This window comes from Sminthopsis crassicaudata, chromosome X (genome assembly GCF_048593235.1).
Source record: "Sminthopsis crassicaudata isolate SCR6 chromosome X, ASM4859323v1, whole genome shotgun sequence".
In the NCBI taxonomy this organism is placed as follows: domain Eukaryota; kingdom Metazoa; phylum Chordata; class Mammalia; order Dasyuromorphia; family Dasyuridae; genus Sminthopsis; species Sminthopsis crassicaudata.
In genome coordinates, this window is record NC_133623.1 from 24,845,545 (window position 1) to 24,862,850 (window position 17,306).

The 17,306-nt window shown below is 50.8% G+C and overlaps 1 protein-coding gene across 2 annotated transcripts; it reads right to left on the bottom strand.

Moving 5' to 3' along the window:
• Positions 1-1,309: 1,309 nt before the first annotated feature.
• Positions 1,310-12,900, bottom strand: TBX22 (T-box transcription factor 22). 2 transcript variants are annotated; one of them, XM_074277250.1, is made up of 8 exons: positions 12,187-12,898; positions 11,252-11,408; positions 10,506-10,607; positions 9,394-9,568; positions 8,420-8,584; positions 8,052-8,116; positions 7,762-7,847; positions 1,310-4,607 (listed from the first exon to the last, which is right to left on the bottom strand). In XM_074277250.1, exons 1-8 carry the CDS (start codon positions 12,398-12,400, stop codon positions 3,994-3,996), a joined length of 1,578 nt encoding a protein of 525 aa, XP_074133351.1. In that variant the 5' UTR covers positions 12,401-12,898; the 3' UTR covers positions 1,310-3,993. The 2 variants fall into 2 exon arrangements, with proteins under 2 accessions (XP_074133351.1, XP_074133352.1); XM_074277251.1 differs by lacking the exon at positions 7,762-7,847 and having other exon boundaries at positions 12,187-12,900.
• Positions 12,901-17,306: the final 4,406 nt, after the last annotated feature.

Genomic DNA, 17,306 nt, shown 5'->3' on the forward strand with positions numbered 1-17,306 from the left:
ATAGACGTATGACTCATATTGAGGCAGCTAAGCTTTCCATACACATGTTTGTAGATTGATTTGTTAAATAGTAAATATTTAGACACGACAAGATTTCAGGAATGTTTCACCTTAATATCAATGCCAGTAGCACCCTAAAATATATAAGTTGATGAGTTTGTGTGAATTCCCCTACTTAATACTCCATGATGCTCACTGTAAATGATCCTGAAATAAATAAAGAAGTAGAAAAAGCTCAAACCTATTCATGGCACCCATCGCCAACACTTGTCTTTATCCACTGTTGGCACCTTGTCAAGTTGTCAGCATGTCAGGTTCTGATTATTGCAGTCACAATTCATTGACTCATCACTCAAAGATCCTAATTCTTCATGTCTTTGGAGCTGCCCAGACCAGCTTCAGCTCCATTAAACAAGAATGAAGTCATGTCCTTCCCAGGGCCCATCTGCGCACCCTAGCTAAGTATCAGGAGTGTCCTAAACATCTACCTTCTCAACAATGAAGAAAGGAGGCATCTCTCTGCTTTGAAACAATTATCTTGGTGCTTACAACGTGACAAAGCAAAGTCATGTTATTGGGCTTGTGGTGCTTTCAAGTTTTAGCTTTCCAAAAGGGATCTGGCTGCTTTGGGTTAGTGTTCAACTGATCCAAAGGATTTGAGGCCTTTAACACGTACTAACTAACCATTCTCATCACATATCTTAATTGGGCTGAAAGCTGTGTAGCCAATTCATTTGTCTATTTATTTCCCAGCTCCCTGCCTGAGTTATGATAGCTCTAAAGGAAAATGTTTCTTTCCTGGATTTCTTTTGATCAAGTCCCTGAACCAGCTCAGTTTCAGAAGGAGAATGTTGGTGATATACTCAACTGAATAAAGCAGCAAGTTTAAACAGAAGAGTGGAAGAGTGTTAACTACACTCCTTTGAGAGAGGGATTAAGGTTGTTTTCTTTATTTTCATTTTTCCACCCAAGAAGAGCGATGGTCCAGTTGGTCCATATGGATATTATATCCATATGGATATATCCACATATCCTTTTGGATCAGGATATTATCTGAATCAATCTCATGTCTTTTTTGGCTTTGCCATTCGGGGTGAGATATTTGATGGTTAGATTGTGAGGCTAAAGTCAGCTAGATGCTGAATTTCCCAAACAAGCCCAGCTTCTGTGTTGTGACAATGACACTGTCCTTGGTTCCAAAGGAAGTCATTGTTTCCTGCAGTATACACTAATATCGCAACTGATTGGAAGTGAGAGGAGGAGGGAGGGATCGTTGCTGGGAAACAGAAAAAAATCCAGGAACAGAGAATTCAAATCAATAAGCTTTTATTATGCCCCTGCTATATACAAGGCACTTCTGAACTGGAGCAGCTGCTAAGTTTTTATGCCTGCTCAGAGGAGGCAGCTGATTTGACAGTCTCTCAAGGTCGTCTTCCTATGATCTTCTAAAATCTTTAGCTGGGTTACTTCCCCTCTTGAAACCTCATTTTCCCTATCTGTAAAATGTCTAAATGTAAAGTGAGGCTAAATGAGAACTGAGTCATTGCCACTTCTAAATCCTATGGCCCCGTGATATAATAACTGAAGCCATGGAATGCCAGAAATGAAAAGTTAACCTACCTCCCCCCCTTACCCTGGACAATGCTGTCCTTTTCTCTTCTTGTTTCAACGAAGGCAATTTTCAAAAAGTTTTCTCTGGGTAATTCAACTCAGCAAACTGTGTAGTACCTCCTGCTCTCCCCTCCACCCCTAGAAAGGAAGCCAGAGCTTTTCAGAATCATTTAGTTTGTCCTTCAGTTAAATAAATACCTTCTCTCAGTGATGCCTGATGGTCTTGCACATGATCCCTTGGGACCGGGGTCATCATTCTCCCAGGGTTGTCTGTGTGTCAGGGATTCATAAGATTTTCCTCAGTTAACAGTCAACCCAGTAACAATTACCCACTCTGGGATACAGAGAATGAAATGCATTTGTATGTTTAAAATTCTGGATTCTCAAAGCCTTGTCTGAATGGCTTCTGATCCCAGGCTGTAGTATAGCATCTGCCTTAGCATGGGGGCAACTAGTTGGCATGGTGGATAAAGCGCCAGGCCTGAAGCCAAAAAGACTCATCTTCCTGAGTTCAAATCTGGCCTGAGATACTAGTTGTGTAACCCCAGACAAATCAGTTCACCCTGTTTGCCTCAGCCTCCTCATCTGTAAAAGAAGCTGGAGAAAGAACTGGCAAACTACTCCAGTATCTCTTCCAGGAAAACCCCAAATGGGATCATAAAGAATCGGACACAACTGGACAACACCTTAGTGCAGATACAATATTTGTCTAGGCCCCAAATACGAATTCTTCTCAGATGACTAGAGTATTTGATTTCAGTACCACAGCAGTCTGATTTCTTCCTCTCCATCCCATCCCCACTCAAAAGTAAAAATTGCAATAGGTTTGGTTTTTGTGTGTGTTTGCTTTTTTTTAGAATGTACTTCCATATTAGATGTATATTTTGGAAAGAGTAACAATAAAATAAAAGTCATTGATATGATCCTGGGCACTTCACTCTGCCTCAGTTTCCTCCTCTGTAAAATGAGCTAGAAAAGGAAATAGCAAACTCCTCCAGTCGCTTTGCTAAGAAAACCCCAAATTGAACATGATTGAAAAGACTGAACAACAACAAAAATGTTTAGTTTAAATTTTCCGAGTAAGTTAGGGATGGGAGGAGAGAGAAGGACTTGTTCAAAGGCATAGCAGGCCCATTCAAGGGCCTCTTCTTATAAGATAAAGTGACTAGACCTAGTGCCGTGCGAAAGCAGAATTGGATTCATCTCTACATCCCTTTGACAGATTATCCATATGTTTCTTTCAACATGTCTATGAAAGGCATTTTAGGATCACATGAGGGGGGAAATGCAAGATTCCTAAGCTTAAGATGAGTACATATTATTTACATTCTTTTTATGTTATTACTTTTATCTAGTCTATTTCAACCAATCTCATGCCATTTTCTTATCTGTGGGCTCAAATGTCTTCATCCCTCCCTTCAGTCAGACTCCCTTATTCTTCTTCACTGAGAACTTCAGTCACTCCTTTTTTTTTTTTCTTTTTGGCAGAAGTCTGTCTAAGATAGCAAGTGAGTTAAGGGCACAAGTAAACAGGCTTCATGTCGGAATGGTTCCCAAACAAATAAAAGGAAACCAAACATCAGATCTATTTCAGAGGGTTTTGCTTTTCATTTATCTTGCTTTCCTTCAGCATTAAATGTTCAGATCTTTATCGTCAAGGTAATTAAAGGGAGCAGCTATAGAGTTTCATGAAAAGTCTAAAGCTTTTTGTCCTTGTTTGTCCCTTCCCATTGAGCTTGTTAGCAGGGTTTCTACGGTGGAGTGCAAATGAACGGTTTGCAAGGACTTTTGAATCCCCTTCCAGAGTGGCCACAGAGGTCTTCAAGGGTAAAGGCCTTTGCTCTATACTGCACACAGTGAGAAGTAAATCCATTTGGGGAAGGAGACAGAACTTGCTGTGAGAAAGGGGGGGGAGCAAAAGGCAGGTACAGTTCTAGTGTAAGTGGGGATCGATAGAATAAACATAGCCCACTTCATGGAGTAGAAAGCAGTTTTCCATCCCCTAAAGTCACCTTAGAAAATTCTGTGTTATTTCTCTGGAGTGTTTACTTTTAATCTTCTTTCTGCTATACATATTCATAGGCCGTACAAAATGATCAACTTATAGAACCCAAGCAGTGGAAGGTTGTTGCCTAGCTTTCAGCTGATCATGGCCTGCAATTGTCTTAGCAAATGATTACATAGGTCTTCCGGCCAGGATGGTCCCCCATGCTGTTGTAAAGTATGAGATATTCATCCGATCCCTTTGGGGGAAGGAACTTCAGGAGAGAGCAATGGCTTCTAACAACGTAGCACCGAGGTATCAAGCTCCTTTTCATCAGCTTTTGTTGATGGTGCTCTTCCAAATAAGGACGTGTCCTTCTCTGAACTTGCAAAGTTACATTAGAGGCAGTGGTTAATTGTTGGATGCCAGTGAGAGTGGTTGCATCTGCCATCTCGATAGGAAGCTGGAATGCTTTGGCTCACTCGGAAGTGGCTGGCTGCGTTCATCAGTCTGGATGGCGCGGGGAAATTATAGCCATAAAAGCCATAGGAAGGATGTAAAGAACAACCGAAGGCTTCTCGGGCAATAGGAGTCGATGGGAACACATTTGCAGGCCCATGTAACCCATACAGTGTTGGATTGGCAGGATGAGGCATTTGCAGACACTGCCCGCTTAAGTCTTCAGCTTTGCCATTTTTCAAGTTGGGGATTCCTAGAGAGGATAACATGGGAACCTCCATCATGAAAGGAGGCAGAGAATGAGGATTGGTGCTTCCAGGCTTTTCAGGAGTGGGAAACACAAGAGGTGGTGTTCTCAAAAGATTGCTTGGGCAGATCTTGTAGCAAAGAGGCAAGCTGAAGTTGTGTAAATAGGTTTCTGAACAGGGCATTCCGAGAGTGCCGGATGATAGGTGAAATGCAGGTGGTGAGCAAGGTGGAGAAAGGAAGGAGTTCAGAGGAGAGGGAGGCCCACCGTTGGAGGTCACTGGGGAGGAGCCACTGCTGCTTCCACCTGAGGGTGACAAAAGTTGTGAAAATATAGATTCCCTGGAAAGCCCCGGCTGGCTTCTATGAACATGCTTTATGTTTACCCTCCCATTCTGGAAAGGAGCTGGCACAGGGCAGAGAATAGAAATCAGAGGGTCTACGTTCAAAATCTAGCCCTACCTCTTCTACTTGGTGACATTGGATAAGTCACTTCCCTCTTCTTGTAATCAGTTCCTCAATCGGTAATGAGGGAGTGAGACTAGGTGACATCTACATTCCCTTCTAGCACCAGCTTTCTAATCTTACAGCTTCTGTGGATGCTAGGAGTCCCAGCAGAATTCTATTAGGACTCTTATAGCTCAAGCGTGTTGAGGGGGAAGGGAGTTTTTAATTCAGATTATAACTAACTCGATTTCTTTTTCCAATGGATCAGCAAATTATTTAGAAAGGTACTGGCCCCAAATGACAGGTGGTTTGGGCATCTCATAAACATCAAATCTACTGGATAAATCTTGTTTGCTTCAAACATGTGAAAAGTAAGGCCACTGTTCTCTTCTACTTGATTATTATTTTATTTTCTGAAACCAAGCATGTTCGGTTCATATTTGCTTCAAAATGATGGCACCGCATTTCCTGCAACCAGGTTTTCTGTCCCCAAAAGTAAAGACATGTTGCTGTTACAGAACATAAAAGAGCAAGGAGGCCTTTCTGTTCGGTTAAGTTGCACTGTGATCTCCCAGTTGTGTAGCTTACTAGATTTAGGAAGTTTTAGGCCAGTCTACACACATGACTATTAAAAAACTATTTCAGAACACTCAAACAACAAAATAAGTTTGAATTCAACCATGACCGGTTATTGATCGGAATCAGGTTTCTCCTACACTTCCACACTCTTGTATGTCTAGACATATCCTGAACCACAAGTTGACAGTTACCTCCACTCATAAGTTCTGATATGAGAACAGAAAGAAAAAAAAAAACAAAAAACAAAAACCAAAACCTCGAAGAAATAGAATGTTTCTTTTTTGTCACAATCTTGAGACTAATGGTGAGTTTAAAAAAATAGGGAAACTATAATACAATGCATATCCCCTCAGTGAAGGAGAAGCATTGGTATTTTAATATTTTGGAGAGGATTGTTTACTTTTGGTTTTTGTTTGTTTTTGTCTCCTTGTGTGCTATCCTGTTTAGAAGGTACTAGCCAGGTTTAGGCCTTCAATTGGCCTACACCACCCTACAGAGTACAAGTCAGTGAAAGAGATCTGTAGATTAGGATCAGTCAGGCGCCACTAGCCACTGAAATAAATGGGGGTCCCACAACTGATGGCTTTGGTGATGTCACCTGAGAAGAGGGTCTCTTAACCTTTTTTGTATCATGGATCCCTTTAGTTTGCTAGCGAAGCCTGTGGATTCCTCCAAAAAATCATTTGAATGATTATATTGATAATAAATGTAATTTAAATGCACATAGGAAAATAGTAGAATCATACAGGAGGAAATCAATTGCATTGAAAAAAATACATAGAACTTTGTTTTTCCCTCCGAGTTCATGGAACCCCTGAAACCTCTTCATGGATCGGGGGAAACTAGGCGAGATTCCCTGAGATCTATCTTCTGCCCGAAATCTCCGTGGTTAGCATGACTGCTAATAGCCCAAGTCAGAAAACGGAAAACTTGTTTATTGCCTGATTACACAACTTCGCAAAATGTCCGAAGTGTCACTAAATGGGTCTCAGCATCCACCACTATTTGCTGACTCTTAAGAACTTTGCCTCGAGCTTTAGGGGGAGTAAATAGCTGGGAACATACTCCTCCTCCTCTTTTCTTTCTTCCCTTTAGAAAAGCTAAAAATAATTTTAGTCAGACAGTTATTTTCTGGGTGCTCTTAGGGTCAGCGACACTGTGTTAAATTCTCTCGTGCCCCCAAACGGATTACACACATTTTTCGTTCTGACACTTTACTCAGTATCATAATTAACCATTATCCCGGATCGGAAACATTTTGCAAACCTATGTCTGCTGCATTTCTCAATTTCCTCTAAACCTTGGGAGGTAAGCTATTCTGCACATATAATGACTATAAGCATGTTGATCGTTTGTCTTTTCCCTGAGAGAACGAGAGGTTTTTAAGCACCTACTATGTGCCAAGCTCCGTGCTAAGCCTTTTCCTAAAAGCATCCGAAATCGAGAACAGAAAAGTCAACATTTCCGGAAGCCTTGAAGTCAGCACCGCGAACTGCCGCCCTTTCCCTTCCCCAAATGCTAAAATCGGACTTCTCCTTTGCAGTTCCCATTTTCCCAAAGTCGCTAGGAAAATGTCTTTCACTGACTGGCAAAAACCTAAGCATCCTGGGAGGATTCTATCGAACGACGGATGCAAAAGTGTGCCTGGCTATCTTTTTTCTTTTTAATTTCTTTGAAAGTCCCTCCCTGCCCTCCTGCCTCAACAAAATGAAAGTAAGGAGGCTTGGCAGTGTTGCAAAAAGCGCTCTGGCCCGTTTTGCCCATCAGTCCCGAAGTATTCCTAGATGTGTCCTGTTCTTTACACAAAGCAGACAAAGAAAGGCAGGAAGTGCTCAACATCAGCACTGAGATCCTGCCTTTTTTTTTTTTTCCCCTTTCCTTTCCCACTTTAATCGGCAAAGTGCATTCATTCAATATAGAATTATTTGGCTCTAAATTTTATCCTTCTTTGGCATTTAAAAAACTCATTCCCTTTCCACCAAATTCCACCTCCCCCCAAAAAAGAAAATCGAAACAAGCAAACAAACAAACAAAAACCCCAAAAGCTATCAAGACTTGATCCAAGAGGCAGCGTAGCACAGTGGAGAGAAGAAAGTCTTGGAGTTCGCTTCCAGTCCAGCCTCTGACCCCCGCTGGCTGAGTGATCCTGGGCAGGTCACTTAATCTCAGTGCCCCATGTAACTCTGGCACTATACATTATAGGCAAGTTGCTGGTCTGCGTTAGCAGAGTTTCCACACTGGGAGGTTCCTATGCTGATGATGTTATGGTTCTGGATGACCAAAAAACAAAAAACCAAACCAACCCCCCCACAAACAAACAAACAAACACAACAGAACAAAACCCCAATCTAATAGACCTAACAGATGTAATTTCCTGAAATGTACCAGACAGCGCCAAAGTCTGCACCGAAACGGCAGGTTGGAAGCGGACTTACTCTGTGTTTCGGCCCCGAAGGTTTTGAAATCCAGGGTGAGAGGCGGCCTCCACGGGTAGGTCTCTAAAAGTCCGTCCAGGACGCCCCTGGGCGAGGGAAATGAACAGTCCCCTTTGGGCGCTTCCGGCCGGGGATGAGGTACCGGTCTTTCTCCGGCCCTCCCGCGCCTCAGTTCGGAGGGCTAGAATCTCCCCATTTGTTGTCCTCCCCCGGGTGAATAGCCAGCTCCTTGCTGGAAAGAAACGTCATTCGGTCCCTTGGTCCCCATCACAGCTAATGGCTTCGCTTACCTGTTTCTTCCGGGATCTCGAAATCCTTTGGCAAAAGGGTTTCGATCTATTTTCAGCTTGGTGATCTGGGGAGAGAGGGCGGGGGGCGAATAGGTGTTCTGAGTAAGCGGGGGAGAGGAAGCCCGGGCCTGGGCGCCCCCTTTCCCTGCACTTGTTCTCGGGCTTCCCTGAGGCTGGCTCGGCGCGCGCGACCCCAACAGCGTCTCCTCGGAGCCCACGGGCCCGGCTCCTCTCCGGCCGCCCGCCCGCCCGCCCACCCGCTCCGGGCCCGGCTCCGCTCGGGCCGCCCGCCCGCCCGCTCCGGGCCCGGCTCCTCTCCGGCCGCCCGCCCGCCCGCTCCGGGCCCGGCTCCGCTCGGGCCGCCGTACCTGCTGGTTTTGGTAGGCCGTCACCGTGGTGAATTCCGTTTCTGGGAAGGAGAACGTGCGGACGCCTTCGGCCGGCAACGACTGGATTTGGGCGAGGTCGAAGCGGCTGTCCTGCACGATGACGTGCACTCGAGGTTTGTACTTGTGCATGGACTGCAGGATGATCTGGGGGGGGGGAGGCGGGGGTCCGCGGGTCAGCGGCGGCCGGGCACTGAGAGGCCGAGGCCTTGCCAACCGGGCGGCCGCAGCCCCGGGGCCCTCGAAAGGATCCGCTGGTCCCCGGCTGCCTGCCCTTGAACGCCTGGGCTCCGGCTGGGGGAGGGCTGCGGGGCGCCCAAGCAGGCCTGAGCTGCCTCGGGGAGGAGCCCGACGCCCCCCGCCCCCCGCGCGATTTCCAGGCCCGGGGGGGGGGGGGGCAAGTGCCAGCGGCCTCTCGGCCCGGGCCTCTTTTCCTAGTTAGTCGGAGGCAGAAAACGAGGGGAGAGCCCGGGAAAGCTCGCTGCTTGGGGAAAAAGGGGCCCTCCCGAGGTGCTGCTCCCCCCCCAGGGCAATGCAAGATACTAAATCGCTTCCCGTGCCCTGGGCCCCGCGACTTTCCCGGTAGCCCTAGTCCCAGGATCTCCCCATTCCTGCCTACTTCGGCCCGTGCCGGAGCGGGCAGGAGAACGGGATTCCCCGTAATCCTTCCCTAGGTCCTCCAGCCTCCCTCCCTGCAGGTTCGGGGGTTAGGGCCTGATCCTTCGGGGTCCTCTCTCTGGTAATCCGCACTCGCGCCCAGCACCCAGAGGGGCCGAGGCGCCCAAGCCTCAGGGGCAGGCAGCCTCTGCTTTGCCTTTCTAGCATGAGGGCAGCCTGGAGTCAGGAGAAGGGGGCTCAGCCCTCGCCCCCCATTTCCCTCTTAGTCTCCCTGTCTCCGTCTCTCCCCTCCTCCCTCTCCCCCGCCACGGCCGCCAGCGGCCCGAGTGCACACCTACATGTCCTTTGTCGTCCATCTCGTTGTTGGTGAGTTTGACGCGATCGAAGCTGACGATCTGCCTCATCCAGGTCTCTCCGGAGCAGGGGGAGTCTGGGTGGATGTAGAGCCTGGGCGTGATGCAAGAGTGATCCGTGTTCCCGGCCACCATCCACTGGGAGCTGTGGTACACGTATCTGCAACGTGGAAGGGGAGCCGTGGGGAGGGAAGAAGAGGATTCTGGCGCGTCTGGGGAAGCGGCGGGGGATTTCCCGGAGTCTGGGGGAGGGGGGATTCCCTGGAAGCGACCGCAGGAGGACCTGATCTAGGCCGCCTCGGAAGCCCTGAGCCCGGGGAGCATCCCTCCCCGCCTCCGCTGGGACCCGAGGCGGCTGGGAAAGCCAGGGCTGCCAACGCGCTCGGCCTGCCTGCTCGGAGACCGAGCTCTATGCTGGCTCGCGAGGGACCCCGGGAGCCCCGAGCCTCCCCGTTCTCCCCCTCTCCTCTTCCAGAGGCGACTGGGGCGACTCACGGCACGTTTCCAATCCAGACGCTCTACAGATGTGCGGCCGGCTCCCCAAACACTCCAGGCAGCGGGAGCGAAAGCAAACAGCTGTCTCCGTTCTGCCTCCCTCCTCCACCCCAACCCCCCATCCCGGCCCCCAGCCAGCTGGGCGACTCGCGCTTTCCCGTTCCCCTCACCTGGGCCGGGTGGGGGCCACGCTTTGGAGGCGCACGGCTTAGGGCCGGAGGGGCCAAGCCAGCCCCACAGGGAAACCCGTTCCCCTCGGCAGCCCCGGCTGTGCCCATGGACTGTCTCGCTCCGAAAGGGCCCTAGACGTGACCCGGGAGCCGGCGAGTAAAGGAAAAGGGTGGGAGACTCGGCTCCGAGGCCACGTGACACCCGAAGCTTCGGGGTGGCAGCCGAGGACCCTGTGGGACGCGGCGGCAGCCACGCAGGAAGCCGCTCCTCTCGGGCACGGGCGAGCTCAAAGCAAAGCCAGCCCGAGCGGATGGGGCTCCGGGGAGTCGCCTGGTTGGAAAGCGCCCCAAAGCTTCCCGAGGAAGAGTGTGACCGCGGGGAGCGCTGGGCGCGCGGCCCGCCCCGCCCGCGATGGCGCCCCCGGCCTTTACCTGTATCTTTTGGAGTCCACCGGCACCACGTCGATGGCGATGTAATACTGTTTGGCGGGGTCCAGCCCCTTCACCTTGACGCGAACTGAAGGGAACATTCGCCTGCGGGAGAGACGGAAAGCACTGCTCTGCCCGGCCTTGAGGAACATTTGGGGGGCGGCTCCCTTCCAAGTGCGAATGGAGGAGCCCTCGGTGCTGGGCTCAGAAAAGGCCTACGAAGCGCCCCCCGCGGGGGGGGGGAGGTGCCCGGGCCGCGCACCGCCCGAAATGGCGCTGCTCCCTTGGAGACGAGGGTCCCCGTGGGGACTCTAACGGAGCTGCTTCCAAAAGGGAAAGGGGGGGGGGGACGAGCAGCTCCGTTGATGCTCAGAGACTCCTGTGAGTCGCCCCCCGCTCCGAGAACTTGGAGGTCTGGTCGGAGTCTCTCTGGGCCACCCCCACCTCCCCCCACCCCCGTTCGTCCCTTGCTTTCTGCTGCTTGGCCCGAAGAGAGGAAGCGCAAAGGGAGCGCGCCAGCGAGGCGCGAAGCGAGCTTGTTTCGGGTGGGGCGCGCTCCCTCCCGTCCCAGGCTTCTCCGAATCTCCCTGGCCCCCGACCCGTGGGGCTCAAGGGGCTCGGCAAACGAAGCCGGCCCTCGAGAGGCGGGCTCGAGGTGTGACCCTGGGAGTCCCCCTGGCCCGAGGCTGCCTCCGGCCTCCGTCCCGTCCGCCTCGGGCCCTCCCGGCGCGGCCTCCGGGCCCGCCTACCTGCCGGCTTTAGTGATGATCATCTCGGTCCCGATCTCGTGGAACCTCTGCCACAGCTCCGAGCCTTGCAACTCCGCCTGCACGCCCTCCCTCTCTCCCGCGCCTTCGGGCCCTCCGGAGACAGCGGCCATCGAAGCCTCCGCCTTGGCTTTCTTCTCTGCCAGACACACAAATGGAAGGGACGTGAGCCCCAGCCTCTCCCCTCTTGGCCGCCTCAAACCCCAGCGCCCCGGGCCCATTTTACGGACTGGTACTGCTGGAAGGAAGCTTAACTTCTTCGCTTTTACAGAGAAATAAACGGAGACTAGCAAGCGGACACAGCTAAGGAGTCTCTGTCCCGGGCCACCGCAGGGCCTCCGGATGAAGTATTCCAGGAAAGGAGAGCCCCGCGCACCCCCCCCCCCCCGGGACACCAGGAAAGAAGCCGCCCCGGTCCCTCGTGGGGAACGAACAAGAGGCGTCGGGCCGCAGCTCCGGGAGCTCAGCTCGTAGCCAGAAATAAACGGAGACTAGCAAGCGGACACAGCTAAGGAGTCTCTGTCCCGGGCCACCGCAGGGCCTCCGGATGAAGTATTCCAGGAAAGGAGAGCCCCGCGCACCCCCCCCCCCCGGGACACCAGGAAAGAAGCCGCCCCGGTCCCTCGTGGGGAACGAACAAGAGGCGTCGGGCCGCAGCTCCGGGAGCTCAGCTCGTAGCCCGGAGCCTCCCTCGGCCATCGGCACTCCCCGCGGCCCCACAGGAAGCTGCGCCTCCGAGGCAGAGCCTCCGTCCCTCTCGGGCTCTCCTGGCAGCTCCTCCCGGCGGGAGTTCGGCTGCCCCAAGCTACGGGACCGCCACCCCAGACGGCTCGCGGCAGGGAGCCTCCCGGGCCGGCCGCCTTTGGCGTCCGAGGTGCGATAGGGTGCTGCGGTGGGGGGAGGGGGAGGATACTGACCCGACTCCTCGACTTTCCTCGCCATCCCGGCTTCTCCGTCCTCGTCCTCTTCTTCTTCTTCGTCGTCGTCGTCCTCGTCCTCCTCCTCCTCCTCGCCTTTCTCCGGCAGATCCTGAGCGGGTGGCTCATCCCGCAGGTCCCGGAGTTTCCTCTTGGTCGATCTGCCCACCAAGGCTTCCACGGAGAAGGCGTGAGCTCGGGAGCTTAAAGCCATCACCGGACAAACCAGCGCGATCCACGCGAGCAGGAGAAGCTTCGACTTGATCCTTGGGGGAGGGGGGAGCGGCTGGGGAAGGGGGGACTGGTGCAGAAGGAAGTGCAGGGAAAGCCAAGAAGCCCCAAATGGGATTGTCTTGCCCCCCCCAGTTTCCTAAAGGAGGAAAGCAGAAGCGAGATTAAGACCCGCGGCTCCTCATTCTAGACTGGGGAAGGAGCGAAACTTCTGCCTAAAGCCACCTCTTCCCATCGGACATGTGGGGACCATCAGCCATAGATCCCCGTTCTCGCTTTTCCCCTAACGCCTCTACAAGATTGGCAACGGGAGACTCGGGAGGGAGCAGCCCTGCCCCCAGGCCGGCCGGGAGCTGGGGGGGGGGGGGCCGGCAGCCGGGGAGAGCGGCGGGCGGGCCAGCGAGCGAGCGCCCTGATGCAGGCACCGAGGCAGCCCGGCCCGGCCTGCAGCCTCCGCTGTTTGTTTTGGAAACTGGTGGAAGCCAAAAGAGCACAGAGTGACATTTCAGAGCGTGGGGCGGGGAGGGGGGGCGAGAGAGGGGAGGGGGAAGCGGAGGGGGAGGAGAGAGAGAGAGACGGCCTCGTCTAGGATAAATAAAAGGTTACTGTTTTACATTAAATTGTAAAACTCAAAGAAATGTGACATAATTGCCCACGAGGGGCCACTTTTCCGACAAAAGTGCAAATAGTGTTTAACCAGATCCAGAGAAGTCTTCCCGGGGCTTTGGGCTGGCGGGCGCGGGCGGCTGCTGGGGGCCGACGTTCCCGCGAACGGGGGAGCCGACATCCCGAAGCAGGCCTGGGGGCCGCGGGCCGCTTGGGGCGCCCGCCCTAAGCCCGAGGCTGCCCCGGACTCTTGCCTTGAAAGGAAAGGTGGGAAACAGCCTGGCCGGCCCGGGACTCATCCCCACCCGGGGATCTCATCCTTCCTCAAGGTCCTGCCTCTCCCAGCCCCGGCCGCCGTGCTTTCCTTTTCTCACCGGGCAGCCTTCCCCAGCGGGCTGCGGGGCCCCTTTCTTCTAGTCGTGCGCTGCCCGAGCTGGGGCCCGAGCCTCGACTCGGATAAAGAAAAAGGGCCCCCCTTGACTTTCACTAAGCCCTCCGGGACATTGGGCGTCTCAAAGCCCACGGGCCTCACCTGCTGCCCACCACAACAGGCTGCGCAGCTTAGGAATCCCTGATCCAGTCTCTTCCTCTATGTGGGAAACATTCTTTTCTGCTCACAACTGCCCAGTGTATGTACATCTGTAGAGCTAGATGAACCCCTCTCTCCGGCTGTTCATTTCTCTTCCTCCTCCTCTTCCCCTTTTCCTTCCCCTTCTCTCTATCTTCTTTTCTTTTCATCTGTCTCCTTTTCTCTCTTCCTCCTCCTCTTCCCTTTTTCCTTCCCCTTCCCTCTCTTTATCTAGCTTCTTTTCTTTTCATCTGTCTCCTTTTTTCTCTCCCTCCTCCTCTTCCTCTTCTTCTTCTCCTCTCTGCCCCCTCCCTCCTTTCTTCCTTCCCCCATCTTTACTCACACACATTTGAATCTGATATTTTCCTGTGCCCTCCATGTCCATCCTTCAAGGATCTATAATTTCATCAGCGAAGGGAGGGACACTTGTGATTAGCAAGAGCAACCTTCGAAGTGTGTCTCAGGATGAAAAATTCGTTACCTCATAAGTCAGCCTGGTGAAAAGACAGACAGTGTGATCCCCCGTGCCCATGTATGTGACAGGATCATGGCTCTGGGGTTGGAAGAGACTTTAGAAGTCATCTAGTCCCAGTCCTTCGTTAGACAAAGGAAATCGGGGCCCAGAAACTTAAGCGATTTGCCTGAGGTTCCCTAGATTAGCAGAGCTAGAATTTAAACCGACATCCTAAGGTTCCCAACCTTGCCGCTGCCTCCTTTGCATGTTGACATCTGAAACTGAACTTCCCACAACTTTCTTACTGTCCTGTGACACCACTGTCATTGAACTGGCCTATGCCGGGGTGAATGGATATGTTTACGTGGAAATGTAGTATGGAAATGTTTTGCCCCTAATGCTTCTGCGAGATTGGCGAGGGGACACTTGGAACATGGAAATATGTTTCACCTGGACTGGAGTGCTTGCTCTCTGGGGGACGGGAGAGGTAAGGGAAGGAGAGGGAAAAATTTGGAACTCAAAATCTTACAGAGATGAAGGTTGAAAACTCCCTTTACATATAGCTGGAAACAATAAAATACTGTTGGAAAAGATAAACTATATGCCGGGGATGGCTAGGTGACACTGCGGTGGATAGAGCACTGGCCCTGGAAGCCTGAGGACCTCAGACACTTAGAAACTGTGTGATCCTGGAAAAGTCACTTCATCGGGATTGCCTCCAAAGTACAATAAAATAGATGCTGCCTAGTTGCAAAGATGTCGAAATACAAAGTAATCACAGGTGGGAGAATCTGGCTGATGATTCCACCGCTTTGGGGAACTTCCTGATGTGGAAACTCTCTCTGACAAAGCAGATTGGCAAGTGATCTTTAATCACGGTCTTGGAGAGGTACCTGAGGCTACTTACAAGTTAAGTGACTTGGTCAGGGTCACTCAGCTACAGATGTGTCAGACCCAAATGTGAACCTAGCTACATCCTATCGATTCCAAGGTTGTCCACTTACGCCATTTAATGTACGACTTCAGTATCTGAAGGGTCTTGAGGAATATGCCATTTCCCTTAGGGTCTCTGCTAAGAATCCCATATATTGTGCATTTTTGATGTAACAATAAGACATTTCCTATCCAATAGATACTTTCCATGAAAGTGAACAGAACACATTTACTAGCTGTGTGACCCTGAACAAATCACTTTGCCTCTCTTGGCCTCAGATTCCTCATCCAAAGGGGCAAATTCAATAATATACTTACAGGTCTTCGCAAACCCTCCATAATCATGAATCTAAATGATAGCTTTAGTCAGTAAACAAACAAACAAACCCAGCAAAGTACCTTCCATGACTCTAGCTTGCTCACTTCCTTCACTTAGATTCTGAGGCTGCCATGATCCTTTGTGAAGGTAATCCTGGGATCTCAAATACTCAGCCAGTGGAGCAAAAACTTTAACATATCCTTCCAAGCAAGAAGAGCTTAGAGTAGGGCCCCAAGCATGGACCACATGGACCAGCCGAGCTAAGCTGAGACATGCTCAGCACCGGATGGGTCACAGGGTGATGAGAGGAACTTTTCCACCCCAGCGGCCCCCATATACCAAGTTCTAAAAGGGCTACTATCCGCATTGGTTAAGGGAATGAAAGCCCCACACCAACGAAGTTATACACCTTTGAAATCCTGAAACAAGGAAAAAAGGGACTGATGTCTACTCTCTGTTGGGAAGACAACATTCTGGCTTTATAATGAGGAAGACTGTGATTTCAGTAAAGAAAAACACTGGGCTGGGTCTTAGGAGGTTCCTTCTTCAAAGCCAGGACTAAAATTAAGTGGTTTTAAGTAAGTCTTTCTAAGTCTCAATTTCTCCTCTATTATCCTCAACGAGCTTTACAATGTTTTTCAACTCTAAAATTCTTGGCTTTTAATATTCTACAATCTATTTCCATGTCTTCAGATAGGATTGTCAAGTTTTATTTATGGTGTAAATGTGGCCCAAGATTAAGGGAATTTTGGTAAAGCTCAAGACAGATTGTTCTGACCCCATTTCCTGACGTGATCTTGGCCACAAATCAATGGAACTTGGTTTCTGCAGTCTTTACCCAAGGAGGGCAGAGAAGTTCTTGAGCATTCCTTCCATCCAAGCCAGAAGATGACCTGCTCAGTGGATTTGGCTCTGTTTACCTTGGTTGCGTTGGAAGGAAGCAACTGAGGAAATGTGGGAGGAATCTGCAAGAATCTCCTACTTATTCAGCCACCGTGGCAAGTCGGAAAGGATCCCTTCTCCTAGATGCAGGTTCTTCCTTGAGTCTAGTTCATATTCTTTGTAAGGGTATGAAGCGGCCTGGGGAAAATTGACTTGTGCCATTGGATTTCTGCTCAAATCAAGGCAGGTAAGTGTCTGGCCTGTTCCTTTCTGAATTAATGTTCCAGAGAGCTCTTTTTGTGGTTGGTGGGAACTGTTTTTCTTGGGGGGGGAAAATCCCCAATAATAATGATAAGCAAATGTGAAATCTGGAGATGAAAAACTCTTTGGAGAAAGCTTTTCCATTCCCAATTGAATGTCTATTTGACAGCATTGCTGGAAGCAATGTAGCTAAGCTCTTCCTGTGTATATCCCAATGGGTCTGGAACCGGGGAGTAGTTTCCCGGAATTCCTGTTAACCTTCCCGCCCCTAAGAAAATCAGCCCCTCCAAAATAGCTTTGCAAGTTCAGCTGCAGGAGTCTTTTGCTTTCAGGTACTGGGGTTCAGTGTGGCAGATGCTCAGGTCAACAATTCATCCACCACAGCTGGACGGTCTCTTTAGCACATCGGATCCTGCTTAGCCCCAGGGCACCTATAAACTATTGGAGGAAACAATTTTCCAAAGGCCATGCTAATCACGGAGGAGTAGTGGAAGGTCTAGAGGAGTACTGACTCTCCTGGGTGGTCAGATCAGAGAGGAGAAGGGGGAAACTGATGACAATTTGGAAATCCTCGTTATAAGATGACTGTGGAGAGCCTGGGAAACTACCCATGCAACAATGAAAAGTCAGGCTGAATGATGGATTCAAGGGGGGACTCCACAGGCTCTGTGACAGAGGCATCATGTAGTCACACTGGCTAGAAAGGCTGCAGGGGAGCCAGGTAGATCTGGGCCTCTGTCGTATATTGACCGAGTCATCCTAGACAAGTCACTTAACCACCCAGTACCATAGGCAGCTAAGATTGTAAATTGCAGAAGAGGCACTGAACTGCATTGGTAGGGAATGTTTCCTCATCTGGGAATTCC